The 14,557-nt window shown below is 36.9% G+C and overlaps 1 protein-coding gene across 3 annotated transcripts in view; it reads right to left on the minus strand.

Moving 5' to 3' along the window:
- Ctnna3 (catenin alpha 3) overlaps positions 1–14,557 on the minus strand; it is a 1,520,222-nt gene that overhangs the window by 473,199 nt on the left and 1,032,466 nt on the right. For all 3 annotated transcript variants that reach the window (NM_001426985.1, XM_087597777.1, XM_087597778.1), the window contains 1 exon segment: positions 8,689–8,845. In NM_001426985.1, the coding sequence (NP_001413914.1) occupies positions 8,689–8,845 (157 nt within the window).

Below are 14,557 nucleotides of genomic sequence, written 5' to 3' on the forward strand. Positions count from 1 at the left end.
TTTGAAAATACCTCTGGTATAACATATATTGAGTTGAAATTTATACATGCTGTGGAATAATGAACCCAAGCTAAAATATGTATTACACCTTACATTTTTTGTGGTGACAGCACCTAGAATCTACTCTATTAGCAATTTAAAATCATGAAAAGCATTGCTAATAACTTAGTCATCACCATTCTATAAGAGTTCTTGAGTCTTCCTATACAACTGAGAATCTAAATCCTTTATCCAACATTTCCATACTCTCTCCATCCTCCAGGACCCCAGAAACCACCGTCATATTCTGCTTCTACAACCTGAATTCTTGGGGGAAAATAGAACTTTTAGCTTTTACACTATAGATTTTTCATAGCATGATAAACTCTGGAGTTAGTTTATTAATTAATAAAACTCAATTAAAAATTCCCATGGATCTCTCCAAGTCCCAAAAATCTATATAGAATGTTATCTCACAAGCCCAGACCCAGAATTTTGTGTATTTCAGATCTTTCTTATGCACTCTCATGAGAAATGGGAGGGATTCCCCATTCTTGCTCCTGGGAGGATGTTTGCAAAAAATAAATAAATGAAAATTTAAAAGTAGGTAAAGAGGTAAAGACTATACTACTGCCACTGTCATTTCAGTTGGAACTCAAATGACTAGGTAAAATGCCCTGGACCTAGTTGACTTGAGCAATTTTTTGTGGCAAGAAAAGTCTTGCCTTCTAATCTTTCATTGTCATTCCTGATTCCCTATATAAAGTATTACATTGTGTAAATCCCACTGATTAAAGTATATATGCTTCATGACAGAAAAATTGCCCCTAAAGTTGAGACAATATCTAGTCACTCCTAAATAAAAATGAAAGTTTAAGACTGATTTTTAATTGGTTTGGTTGAACCCTTTGGTAATACAACTGGTTGTTGCACAACATATTGTTAATAAGAAATGCATAGTTGGTGAGACATCTTCAAGAAAATATTTTACAAAAAAGAAAAAAGAGTATGGTTCAGCATGCATAGATTTTGTAAGAAGAAAGCGTGTGCATCCAAAGAACTGAGGAATGATCTGTCATGTTGTTACACAAGTCTAAAATCGAATCCTTAGTGCACTTAAGAACTGTTGATGACTGTTCCCACTCTACCTTAAAGTGACAGGAAAAATGTTCATCAAATTGATTTTGACAAAGGCAAGAAAGGACTTCCAATTGTAGCTGTCTACAGATAGGTGAATAAAACCCTAACTACAATCTTGTCATATCTGTATTGTTCGCTCCTGCAAGAGCATCTTGAGGGAACTTGACTCTCAGTGCGTGGAATTGTGTGAGAAACTCTAGTTCACATGCTGAGGTACTTTTCAGTCATGTAACTACAGGCAGTAATTCAAAACATAATTACCAATAAAGGAATGATGGATGACATTGGAGAACCTAGTCTATCATTCTTAAATACATGCTTTCTCCCCTCCCTTATGCAATGATTTATGTAAATCTGTGCAAAAAGTTTCTGAAAAGAGTATAAAGTTTGAAGAGGGATATATGATCACATGAAAATATTAGCTCAGAGATCAGGAAGGGGGATAAAATAACCATGACAACGCTGTTCCTTGATTTTAGTGAGTAGCATAGAAGATTGTTGTGCATTATCTCTGGACTCTGAAAAAGGAAAGTTTCTATTCTTGGTATATAGATCCCTGATACGGTGGTTTTGATAATGATGACCCACACAGGTTCATGTGTTGTAATTCATGACACATATAGAGTAGCATTATTGCAAGGTGTAGCCCTGTGGGAAGAAGTGTGTTGTTGTAGAGGCAGGCTCTGGGGTCTCATATGCCAAAGTTAGGCCTAGTGTGGCAATCTCCTGCTGCTGCCTGTAGATCAAGGTGTAGAACTCCCTTCCTTTCCCAGCACCATGACTACCTCTGTGTTGTCATGCTTCTTGCCATGATGATTATGATAATGGTCTAAACCACTGAAGCTATTAGCCAGGCCCAGCTAAATGCTTTTCAGTCTAAGAGTTGCCATGTTTTTTCTCTAATCAGAAAAAAGCAAAGCAAAACAAAACAAAACAAAGCACTAAGATCTCAGGATTATTGAGCCTGCGTCAGGGTTCCTTCAACAAGATGACCCTCAACTTCTGATTACAAATATAAATGTCAGTCATGTTCTTTAGTTTCTTTTTGGACATATTAGTAGAAAAAAGCAAGGTACGACAATTATTGTATATGAGATGTTTGATATTATGTGCTATATTGGTTTGTTTCTCTTGAATTCCTAAGAACCCTGTTTAGCAGGACATCACTATTTTTCCACAAGAGTTGCTTTGGATTCTAGACTTGGTACTCTAAAATTGATATAGTATAAAATGCTATTATTTTAAAAATTTAGTTAGCAGTTTATTTTATTTCAAAAGTTTAAAGATCTCATGGCCATGATCTCTCTTCAGCCCAGTATATTGCTTTGGGCTTGGCTAATCAGATAAAATACTTAAGCTGTTTACATTATGGACAGTTTTCCTTTGTAGTTCAACTATAGTGGATAGTTTCATTGGATATTATTCTATACTGGATATTATGGTGTTTTAGGATATTGAATGCATTGCTTGAGGCTGTTCTGGCTTTAAAATTTTGCCCTGAGAAATCAGAGGAGGAAAACAACCAAAAGACCCACTTAGTTATGATGCCCATGAAATATAACAAGACCAACATGAAACTACAACCTTAAGGATGCAGTCATGGTGCAGATATCTTAGCTGTAACCAATCCTTCTCTAGTTGGTCTAAAACCCATTGAACAAGAGAAAATTCTTCCTGTTGCTAGCCAACTAGCTGACTATACAAACTAATCAAGTTATGGATCTTGGAAGAGTCCCTCCTCCAGTTACCTGTTCACTGAACCAGCAAAATCCCTAAACTAAATTCTATACACAGGTAAATGAGTCTTCACACCTTATCAAGGAAACCACTTTTCTCATCAGACAGAGACCATTACCATAAACCACAACCAAACACACTGCAGAGTTATGAAGCCAAGACCCAGTGATACATCTACAAACAGCTTCTATACCTAAATCTTAGGGAAATTTTAAGAAGACTGGGAAGAAAGATTCTTACATACAGAAAATCAGAGAGTTTTCTGTGAGAATACATTCCCAAGTCAAACCAGATGTGTACCCATAAATTTTCAAGATCATGAACTAAGCCCAGACAGTAACAATAAACACGCCAAGGGAGATGAGAGAAAGTCCATGAGGCTTCAATCCTATACAAAGAACTATGGGAATCCTGAAATTGGAAAATATACTCTTCCCCAAAGAAGAGGATACCAATTGGTTATTCAATACCAAATGGTCAACCCTGAAAACATGTATATAATTAACATGCTATTGATTGAGCATCTGGAACATATATATATATATATATATATATTATATATACATATATAAAACAATTAATGAAAAAAGAGGGCATGAATTTGAAAGAGCAAGGAGTGGTATGTGGAAAGATTAAGAAGTAATAGATAGAAGGAAAAAATATAAAGTAAAATAAAAAATAAAAAGCATGAGACTCTAAATATACAGATATATTCCCTGCATCTCTTAAATAATCTGACTCATGTCCCTCAATCCAAATAGGTTCTTTCATGGGTTCTCTTTATTGATGTGCTTTCCACCTATCAAGATTCACTTTAGCAATTCACTTAAGCAGCTTCATTAAATAGTTTCCCCAATACCTTGACACAATAGCAGCAAAAATACAGGCTTTTGTTTCAATGACTGTGACACTTTTGAAAGAAGATCTGTACATTAGATTGCGAGTTTCCTGGAATAATAGTTTGTGGTTTCATGTCCTCTTTTATTCCATAGACTATTGCCTGATACACAGTAAATCTCAACTTACTTTTATCAACATTTATTTCTATTTTGTTTTGCTCATATATACATAGGCGAGTACTATATATAACACATTTGATCATATTCACTTTCCACTCCTGATTCTTCTTTATCACAATCCCTTAATTACCCTTGCAACTTCGTGTCCTTCTTCAAGTTTAAAAACCCATCAAGTCTAATTTACATGGCCCAAATAGTCTTGGATGTGTGGCCATCAAAAAAGTGTTATTTTCCTACCTGGGGGACATACCGTAAGGATCTCTCATCTCATCTCATCTCTCTCTCTCTCTCTCTCTCTCTCTCTCTCTCTCTCTCTCTCTCTCTCAGTAGCTATCAACTGCCAATAGCTTCTTATCTGTATCTGTTTCTCTGTCTGTCTCTGTCTCTCTATATCTATCTATCTATCTATCTATCTATCTATCTATCTATCTATCTATCATCTATCTATCTATCTATCTATCTATCTATCTATATATATATATATATATATATATATATATATATATATATCTCCCCCCCCCAGTAGCTATCAACTGCCAATAGCTTCTTAGCTAGAGTTATAAATATATGACCCTCAAACAAATTCTGGGACTTCTGTCTGGCTTGACACAGGTCTTGTGGATGCTGTCAGACCCTCTGTGAGTTAACTTGTGCAGGTACTGTCGTTCTGCCCATTCTTTGGCTTTAGCAATGTTTCCTGAATCTTGTATAGAGGGGACTGGGGTACAGATGCTCCATTTAAGGTTTGTAGTTTAAGAATACACCCCCCAAACACATACACACATATATGATTTCAAAGAAAATGTCTCCTAAAAGCTCATAGGGACTGGCATCACTGGAAATGGGGTAAGAGTCTCAGATGCTCAAGTCAGGCCCAGTGCAGCACTCACTTCCCAAGGCCTGCCAATCTGAATTTAGAACTTTCAGCTACCTCTCCAGCACCATGTCTGCGTGCATCCTGCCCTGCTTCTAATGACTATAGCCTCTGAACTATAAGCCAGCCCTAATTAAATACTTTCCTTTATGAGAGTTGTTATGGCCATAGTGTCTCTTTCACAATAATATAAACATAAATGTATATGCATAAGCTTTTGTAAATTTTATTTTTTATTAATCATTCCATTTGTTTACATCTCAAATGATATATCACTTTCCAGTTACCTGTTTACAACCCCCCCCCCACACCCCGATGCCTAACTCACAAATACCACATTCTTATTTAGTAGTGTTTTATATACAACCAATTCAACATTTTGATTTAGATATAAAAGGTGGTTATTTGGCATTAACTTATGAAAAGAACAAGGGAAATCTATTTACTTTAGTTTTCCTTTGTCAGATAATTTAGATTACAACTTTGTAGAAGCCAAAGATCATGACAATAATGATACCATAAACAAAAAGGCCAGTTTTAGAGCATTTTTGACGACAGTATCAAGTTATCTTTGAGTCGCTGTGTCAGGGTCACGGGGTCTCGGGATGATTAATGAGAAATGTTACTTTTCATGGTATGAAGATTTTTCAAACCATTAATTCCAGAACTTAACGCATTTAACAAAAGGACAAGATATAGACACTGAAAAATTAATGTTGACACAGGATTTTAAAAGAAAATAAATCCTACTCTTTACTTAGTAAATGCATAGTTAGAGCCTTCAAGGGCATGCAAGGGATGGAGAACTGCACTGAAGTTTTAGCACAAAGTATGAGTAAAATTGCACCTATTTAAGGAGATCTTCATATTCCTAAGCCAATGTGATGTCATTTTTCAGAATGCATTTTGCAATAAGGAACAGCCATGTTTAGTCCATAAGTAGGGTCTGTTTCAGAAGACTGTAAATTCCTCTCAGCTGACTTCCTGATTCCCCTTGTGAAAGCCCACAATATCTCAGCATCCCTCCACAGGATCCTTCCACAACTTCTATATCTCAAGTTGTTTCCCCTATGTGGGTAACTATTGTTAGAAATTTTAGATGACAGGACAGTCTTGTAATAAAACGTTTTCAAATGTATCTCCTCTCATCCATGACGAGTAAATAGCATAGACCCTGATTCCTGGAGGACTTTAAGACATGTCTCTTAAAATTGAGAAGCCTGTTTTGTACTTGGTGATTCACAGTTCAGGTCTCTAGATTTATTTGTTATTTGGTCTACGTGATAAGTAGAGTCTAAATACAAACATTTATCTCTTTTTTGAGACAGGTTTCTCTGTATATCCCAGTCTGGCTGTCCTGGAAGTTACTCTGTTGACCAGACTGGCCACAAACTCAGAGATCTGCCTTCCTCTGCCTCCCTAGTACTGGGATTAAATGTGTGTGCCATCAATGCCCAGCACAAACACATATTCTTTAAAAATAAGTATTAGAGAAGTTCTTTTACTGTTGGACATATCAGCAAATGTAGAGAATTCTGTCCTAAACAGACCCTGACTGGGAGTGACTGCATACATTAAAGCTTTGTGAATCAAATTTGGTCAACTGAAAGACCCATCTATCACTTAGCCTGAGATCCTCCTCTGACTTCTAGCCTGGTGCTAGAATGCTATATGCAACCAGCTGTATCTTATCTCAAAATCTGGGATATCAAAAGAGAAGGTTTCACCATATATGGAAAAATACAATGAAAAAACGTGATGCTACAAGAACCATTGGAGTCAAGGTGAAATCAATGGGCACAAGCTTATGAAGACCACAGCATGACTCATCTGTAGAAATTCCACCATGTTTTGAGGAAACCTTGGTTATGTGTTAACCTCTCTTGGTTATGTGTATCTCCTCCTCTTCTTCCTTTGTCTTTTTTACTAATAAAACTCTCTGTTTGTATGACAAGTGACTAGCCAGAATTGTTGAATTATGAGGAAGACACAGCTCAGGGACTTGCTAGAGCCTGTGTATGGAGGATGATAAGAACATCAGTGCACTTCTTATCAACTCAGCACTGCAATAGCACATTAGTGGCTTAAAACTTGTTCATGCGAGAGCATTTCAGCTACAAAAATCAACAAATGCCACAGACCAGTGTTATCATCATGTGCTGGGTCTAAGTCACTTATTAGTAATGTCACCATTCAAAACTAACCAGGGGAATTTCATCCCTTTTTTGTTGATTGATTTAGGGAAAGGGCAAGGGACTATGCAAACAAATTCTCTTCTATAATGAGTAGGATAGATGATAGATAGATATATAGATAGATAGATAGATAGATAGATAGATAGATGATATATCTTTAAAAATTTATATTTAAAATACAACTATGGGGGTTGGGGATTTAGCTCAGTGGTAGTGCGCTTGCCTAGCAAGCGCTAGGTCCCCAGCTCCGAAAAAAAAAAAAGAAAGAAAGAAAAGAAAAATACGGGGCTGGGGATTTAGCTCAGTGGTAGAGCGCTTGCCTAGGAAGCGCAAGGCCCCGGGTTCGGTCCCCAGCTCCGGAAAAAAGAACCAAAAAAAAAAAAAAAAAAAGAAAAGAAAAATACAACTATGATAATAAAAGTATTAAACAGACAAGATCTATCAAGGTATTAGTTGCATCAGCCATATTAGGGGTTGTTAATCTTTTCTCAAATACATATTCTATATTTTCAAGTTTTAAATTAAATTTAAATTTTAATTAAATAAAATCAAGTTACTTAAAGTAATTAGAATACATTCTTTCATTGGTGTATCATTAAAATACATTGTATTTCTGGCTTAACTGCTTAGTATGACAGGCAGATGTGCATGTGAAAGTTACAAATTAATTAGAGAAGGCTATATTCCATCAGAAAAGCTTAATAAACTGAAACTAGATATTCATGAAAAAGCATGTTTTATTATAAAGGCACAGAAACATAGTCTAAAACTGTTCTTTTATGAAATTGAAATAAGGAAATATATAATTTGCTTTAAATAAGTTGTTACTTTGTTAAGGTAAGAAAAGTGATGAAAATGTTGTAGCTATTTTCTCTGATAAGAAGATAATCAAAACCTGAATCATGTTTCTAAGTCAAGTTTTGTGATTCTCTATGCATTCAGTTGGGATCCCATTCTAGCCTGCATGAGAAATTTCTCTGGGCTTCACATGGAGTCTGAAACACATCTTCTGCTGACATCGCTAAATATTTAGACTGTTTATTAGATTCCTTAGATTAGAAATATCGAATACCCATATTGGGAGGCGAAATGCCATATAACATCTCTCTCTCTCTCTCTCTCTCTCTCTCTCTCTCTCTGTGTGTGTGTGTGTGTGTATGTATGTGTGTGTCTGTGTGTGTGTCTCCTCTCTCTTTCTATTTGTGTGTGTGTTTGTGCATTTGCAAGCGTGCATGTGCATGTGTATTTTCCTGATTTTCCTGACTGAAGATAAATTATGTTGGGAAAAAAACCTAACTCTTCCAGCTCCTTCTCCCAACTATGCTTTGACAATGTATAGGGACAACTTATAAAGACACAAAGACAGTTGAGAACTGAAAATCCTGCCAGAAGTGAGACTCATCATACCAGATGGACCACCAATGACACTCGTGCCTTCCACACTCTACCTCCAGACACTCAAATATAACGAACCCTTTATATTGTGCAAATCAATTATAGGAACTTTTAACCTACTTCATAAAGTATCTGATAAGATGGCACAGTACATGGAGGCACTTTCCACCAAGTCTGAAGGTTTTACATTTGATTCTTAGAACTCATATGGTACAAGGAGATGAGGGTGTATATGTTCTACATATACACCGTAGCATGTGCAAGTACACCTGAACACACACATGTAGGTAATTAGAAAAAGAACATTGACGATATTATGTGAATGTATGAAAAGACCAAAAAATGTTACCAGATACAGCCAGGAAGTCATCGATGCTGGTGATGTCATCCACAGCTTCAGTGAGGACATGGATGTAATGCTCCCAGGTGCGTTTGTACATTTCCATGGTGTTTTTGACCACTTGGCTCTTGGGTCTTGATGCCAAAGCAAGTGCAGCATTTATGATCTGTGAAGATGTAGATGGCACATATGTAGTTACTTCCTTGGAAAACAAAAGCCAATGTGCCGTACTCTTTTGTCACGCTCTCTTTATGATTAAATTTGACTATCATAGCAACCAGTCAAATGGCATATATCACTATGTGTAATTTCCTTTTTGTTTTTGGGCAATATCAGTTTTATTTACATTTATTAATAATTTAATTATTTTAAAACTATCTACTGCATGACAATGTCAGAGGATTACAGGATATGAAACTATAATGGGTGTCAGAATTTAAGGAGCTTAGATATTTCCCAATGTGAAAGATCATATAAAATTGTTATGCTATTGGTAAAAAATGCAGAAGTGAGGGTGTTTAAAAATCTGAGAAATTTTCTTCAATATAAATGTTTAGAAAAAACTTTGGGAAATATGACCTTTATTTATTTCAGATTTATTCTTATTTTTCTGTATGTGTGTGCATGTCACTGTGTCTGGCACCCACAGAGGCTAAAGAGGATAAGTACACGAACTTCTTGACAATCTAGCAATCTCTCTCGCCGTGTAGCATGACATTTTTTAACTGGGAACTTGGATTCACACCGGATAACTAGCCTCTGCATGCAAAAATCATTAAAACAAGAAATTTGAGTTAAGAGTAAATACGTCATTGCACATATTCATTTACACATCCAATCATTTCCTATCTCAAATTCAAACTTTTACAAGTCAAGTACTATCATAGGTTTTAGAATATGACATAGAAGACAATATAAGAAAATGCTACAGCTTCTATGAAGGTAATATTCCACCAAGGTAGACAGACAATTGAAAGGTAAGATCAGTACAATAGAAGGTCTGTGAGACATTTATGAAAACTAAGAAAAAGTAAGGTCAAAGAGTATGGCAGTAGGGAATGGATGGTATGTTAAAATTGTACAACAACCTTGTATTGAAGTAGATATTTATTTAAATAATAGCATCAGCAGTGGTGATATAAAAGGAAGATATTTTTAAAGGGTAAATGAAAATTCTTTGAGTACAGTAAGCCATTTTACTCAGAGCCTGAGTATGTAAAGGCTGGGCAGGAAGCTCTAGCTTGTACTATAGGACTATGCCTATTTGGAATGCATCAGAAAGGCATGCAAGTGTGTGAGCTATCTGTTCAGCACTGTGCTATAGAAAATTTCAGAGCTCACCAGACTTAGCAGGTTATAGGAGTGACAAAGAACATGAATTACAGTGGTGCAGGTAATAAAAAGGATTTCATAGCACTTTCAACAAATTAAAGGAAGCTAAGTGTAAGTCAAAGATTCCTGTCAGAAACACTAGGCAGTTATTAGTAAGCCTGTTGAAAACAGTATAAAACAGCATCAAAATAAATCCTCATATAAACTAGGTAAAAGATATCACAAAGAAACACATTTCATGAGATGTCATGGGAACATACTAGGCGTAAGTTCAGTGATTATATGCCACAAAACGGTGGTCATCTCTGTGTGACGGAAGGTGAGGTGCTTTGTTTTGTTTTTCTCTTTGCTTCAATATGTTAGTGAATTTTTCAGAGTTTCTGTGGTGAATAAAAGTTAGCTGTGTTGTCAGAATAAATGAAGTAACCCTTGAAAGAAAGATGATGACTATAGTTTTTCCATGAGAATTTTGAGGACTGGCAGTAAGACTTTGATTGGAGACATATCAGATGCTAAACAACAGTCAAGGGTTTTTGGTATTTTTCATTTTTTATTGTGATTTTTACTGGATTTTTCTTTATTTACATTTCAAATGTTAACTCCTTTCCCACTCCTCCCCAAACCCCCTCCCCCTGCTTTCCCTCCCATTCCCACCTCAACACCCTGGCATTCCCCTACACTGGGGAAATGAGCCTTCAAAAAAGATCTAATACCAATACTCTTCAAACTATTCCACAAAATAGAAACAGAAGGAACACTGCCCAATTTGTTCTTTGAAGCCACAATTATGCTTATAACTAAACCACACAAAGACCCAACAAAGAAAGAGAACTTCAGACCAATTTCCCTTATGAATATCGATGCAAAAATACTTGATAAAATTCTTGCAAACAGAATCCAAGAACACATCAAAACAATCATTCATGATGATCAGGTAGGCTTCATCCGAGGGATGCAGGGATGGTTCAATATATGGAAATCCACCAATGTAATCCACTATATAAACAAACTCAAAGAAAAAAAAACCCACATGATCATCTTATTAGATGCTGAGAAAGCATTTGAGCAGTCAGGGTTTAAAGGTCAGAGTTGAACAAATTTAGCCACTGACTCTGTTATTACAGAGTTGACATTCAATCCATTCTTTTTTCATAGGAAAACAAACACATTGTAGATTCAAAGATTTCAACTGGAATTTTTTTTACGAGCTATTTTTCTCCTAACGTGTTCATATATTGAAGTAGATTGTGGTTGCCTATCTGTAGTCCATCAGATTCTGTACCTGATACATCACAACGGGGAAGGTGCCTTCCCTATTTCCTTCCTAACACATCCATAATCTCAGGAGGAAATAGGCTTGAATCTTGACAAATGCAACCAAACAGACAATGCTCTGACTTCAGCCTGTCTGAGAATCGGGAGATTCCTAAGCCACCCTCCTATGGCTTCTGGTTCAGTTGGTTTGTGGTGAGGCTTTAAAATTTGGATATCTAAGGAATTCTCAGTTGACCACAATGCTGATCACTCACAGGTTTACAAAATGGGATTTTCCTCTGGCCTCATGTATCTTGTTATTGAGGCAATATGGAGATAGAATTACGTGTGCCTTTCTCATCAGCAGCAATTTGAGAATCTCCCTCCCTGCTTCCAGGAAACCCAGTCTCCAGGATTACAGAGCACAGTGACACTATATGTATCCATGTACATTTTAGAAATAGCATTATCATGCCCCCCCCCAGGATTCTTGTAAAACACATGCAAACAAAATCCTGCACTGGGCAATTCTCAGACAATATTTAGATGCCTTTATAGCTGCAATGCTGAATCCTTAGTCACGTTATTTATAGGTGGAGAAACCAAGAAATGAAAGATCTCATACTGGTTACTTAGCTGAGAAATGGTAGTCAGGACACAAACTCAACATCTGCAATGACGGAGCTAGATGTCCTACCTGGAAACATGTCAGTCATTCAAACTCCTTCATGCCATTTCCCATCCTGTTTCTTGTTATCGAAAACCAACTTGATGGTACAAATCAGACTTTCACCTCAGGGAAGGGATCATCCCTTTTCACTACTTAATACTAGGTTGCTATCAAGTATTACTTCAACCGATTGTTCTTTAAACTTCAACACAAGCCTGTGTCACAGCTGTGAATATTTAACTGCCTAACTTCTGCTCGAGACCATTTCACCGTTGCTAATGAGATGGTTGAGAGGAGGCGACATCAGGCTTCTCATTTCTTAATACTGATAATCACTCTTGAAATTTACTATAGCAAGTGCCTTTCTGAAGCTGGCCAGTAGTGCTAGATAAAATGATAGAATGGAACTTTATCCTACAACACTTAAAAAATAAGGATCACTAACAGAGCCGACGGTAAGTGGGACAATGTAGAAAATATCCCAAAAGTGCCTCTGCTCTGTTTCATTTGGAAATGATCCAATATGAAAATTAATAGGATAAGTGGTGGTTTGTTTGTTTGTTTGTTTGCTTGTTTTGAAGAAATAATAACAGCAAGATAGACCTTAATAAACCCATCTCTTGGAGAATGCCCAGCAGATGCAACAGGAGTACAGTGTTGGAATTAAAAACAGAAACCATGATGCATAAGAAAAGAAGAGATCTTGGGAAACATAAATGGTGTGAGAGTAATAAAAAGGGGAAGTAGAAAGGTGACTTTAAGGGAAGAAATCTCTCTTGGAGAAAGAGGTAGAAAACTAAGATGCTAAAGGGTCACATGATAAAGATGCTCTCAAAAGTTCAGGTTGAAAAGAGAGGTAGGAATAACAAGATGCTTTGGTGGAGCCCTGGGACAGCTATGTTGTCAGAGAACCTACCCAATGTGATTATTAGTTTAAGAGTCAACCTGAGATACCCTAGAATCACGCAGGATCAGAGTCTCAGTGAAAGGTTGTCTACATTGGATTGGCTTGTGGATGTCGTGAGGGAGAGTACTACAATTTAGTTTATTGATATAGTAAAACAAGTCTATTGAGGGCAGGACCAGTCTTTGGGCAGGGATTCTCATCTGTGTCAGAGCAAGGAAGCTAGTTAACTATAAAGCAGACTGGTATGCAACTATATCTCTCCGCTCTTGGCTGTGAAAAGAGTATGACTGTTTGCTTCCAGCCAATCATATGCTACGAGAGGGCCAGCCACTCTGCTATGATGAACTATGACCTAGAATTATAAGAAGAATAATTGCCCTTCCTCTGGTAAGGTGCTTTGTATCATAGTATTTTATCACAGCATCAGCAATGCCACAAGAACACTCAGCATGCACAGAGGTGTGGTTTCTATTGCCAGCTTGCATACACCGGTCATGGTGACTCACGAGGTAGAGGCAAAGGGATCAGGATCCCATAGCCTTCCTCTGCTACATAACATGTTGGAGGACGGATTGACTAAACAAACAAGCAAAAATGCTTTTAGATTCGCTAACTATAATGACTGCATTAAAAAGTGTCCTCTCCATTCAATAAGCTAACGCCTACACCTTGCTAAAATTCTTTCAGTAGAATATTACAGGTGGAAGGCTGAATTCACTTGCTTAAAAACATCATGTCGGTATTCTTTTCTTTTATTTCTTGGCTTCTGAAGGAGAAGCACATTAAATTTTAAGGAAATGTGCTGTAACTTTGGATATAACTCCAGTGAGGTACCCCTTGACTTCAGTTGTAGAGTTTTATTAACCTATTAACTTACAATGTACCTTTGTGTACAATGCAAAAGCTCTGGTCGCTGGTGTTTCTTTGTTCCCACAATTGGACCACTGTGTGCACACACGTCTGTGCTGAAATTATGGCTTCCCAGCCAGGCATGCCTTTAAAATACCATGCAAAAGCTACAGTGGGGATCTGGAGCCATGAATATATGACAGGTGATATTTTGTGAGAACATTTTCAGTTCAACTGCTGATCCAATTTATCTGATTCAACAGTACTCCGTGAGAAAGCTTTATCCTGCTTGACTCTGCTGATATTAAGCTTAAATCTAAAAGCAGACACATTTTGGAAGAGGTACTAACCCTCTTGAAGATGGAAAAAATATTTCTCCTGAGTCATATTTCTGGCATTTTTACTATATACACTGGACAAAAAAAATGACCAACCTTGTCTTCACATTTAGCTAAAATTTTAAATGAATTTTCTTGCTTTCTGAGTGGAAATGTGTCTGTGTTAGAATCACCCTGGTCCTGGCAGTTACCCGGTAGTCAGTTAGCATTTCGGGGTGTCTTAAAATGCAGGCCTTTATTGTATTTTCACTAGAGTGTTTTTATATTCTGATGAAAGTGTCCTACTTCCAGCTGCTGTTTTCTCAAAATCGCTTTCTTTACTACAAACATATTTTCTTTCTTAAATTTAGAGAGGATCATGCCTCTCACCACTCCTGATAACTTCCGGTAGAAAAACAGCTGACTGCAACCAAAATCTAAATTCCCTTTCATGGAAGGTCTCCATAGGCTAGCCTCATCTAAGATGTTTCATTATAGCATACTGCCCAATACCCTGTCCAGCTCATTTCCTGGAACACACGGTAGCTC

Source organism: Rattus norvegicus, chromosome 20 (genome assembly GCF_021556685.1).
Source record: "Rattus norvegicus strain SHRSP/BbbUtx chromosome 20, alternate assembly SHRSP_T2T, whole genome shotgun sequence".
In the NCBI taxonomy this organism is placed as follows: Eukaryota; Metazoa; Chordata; class Mammalia; order Rodentia; family Muridae; genus Rattus; species Rattus norvegicus.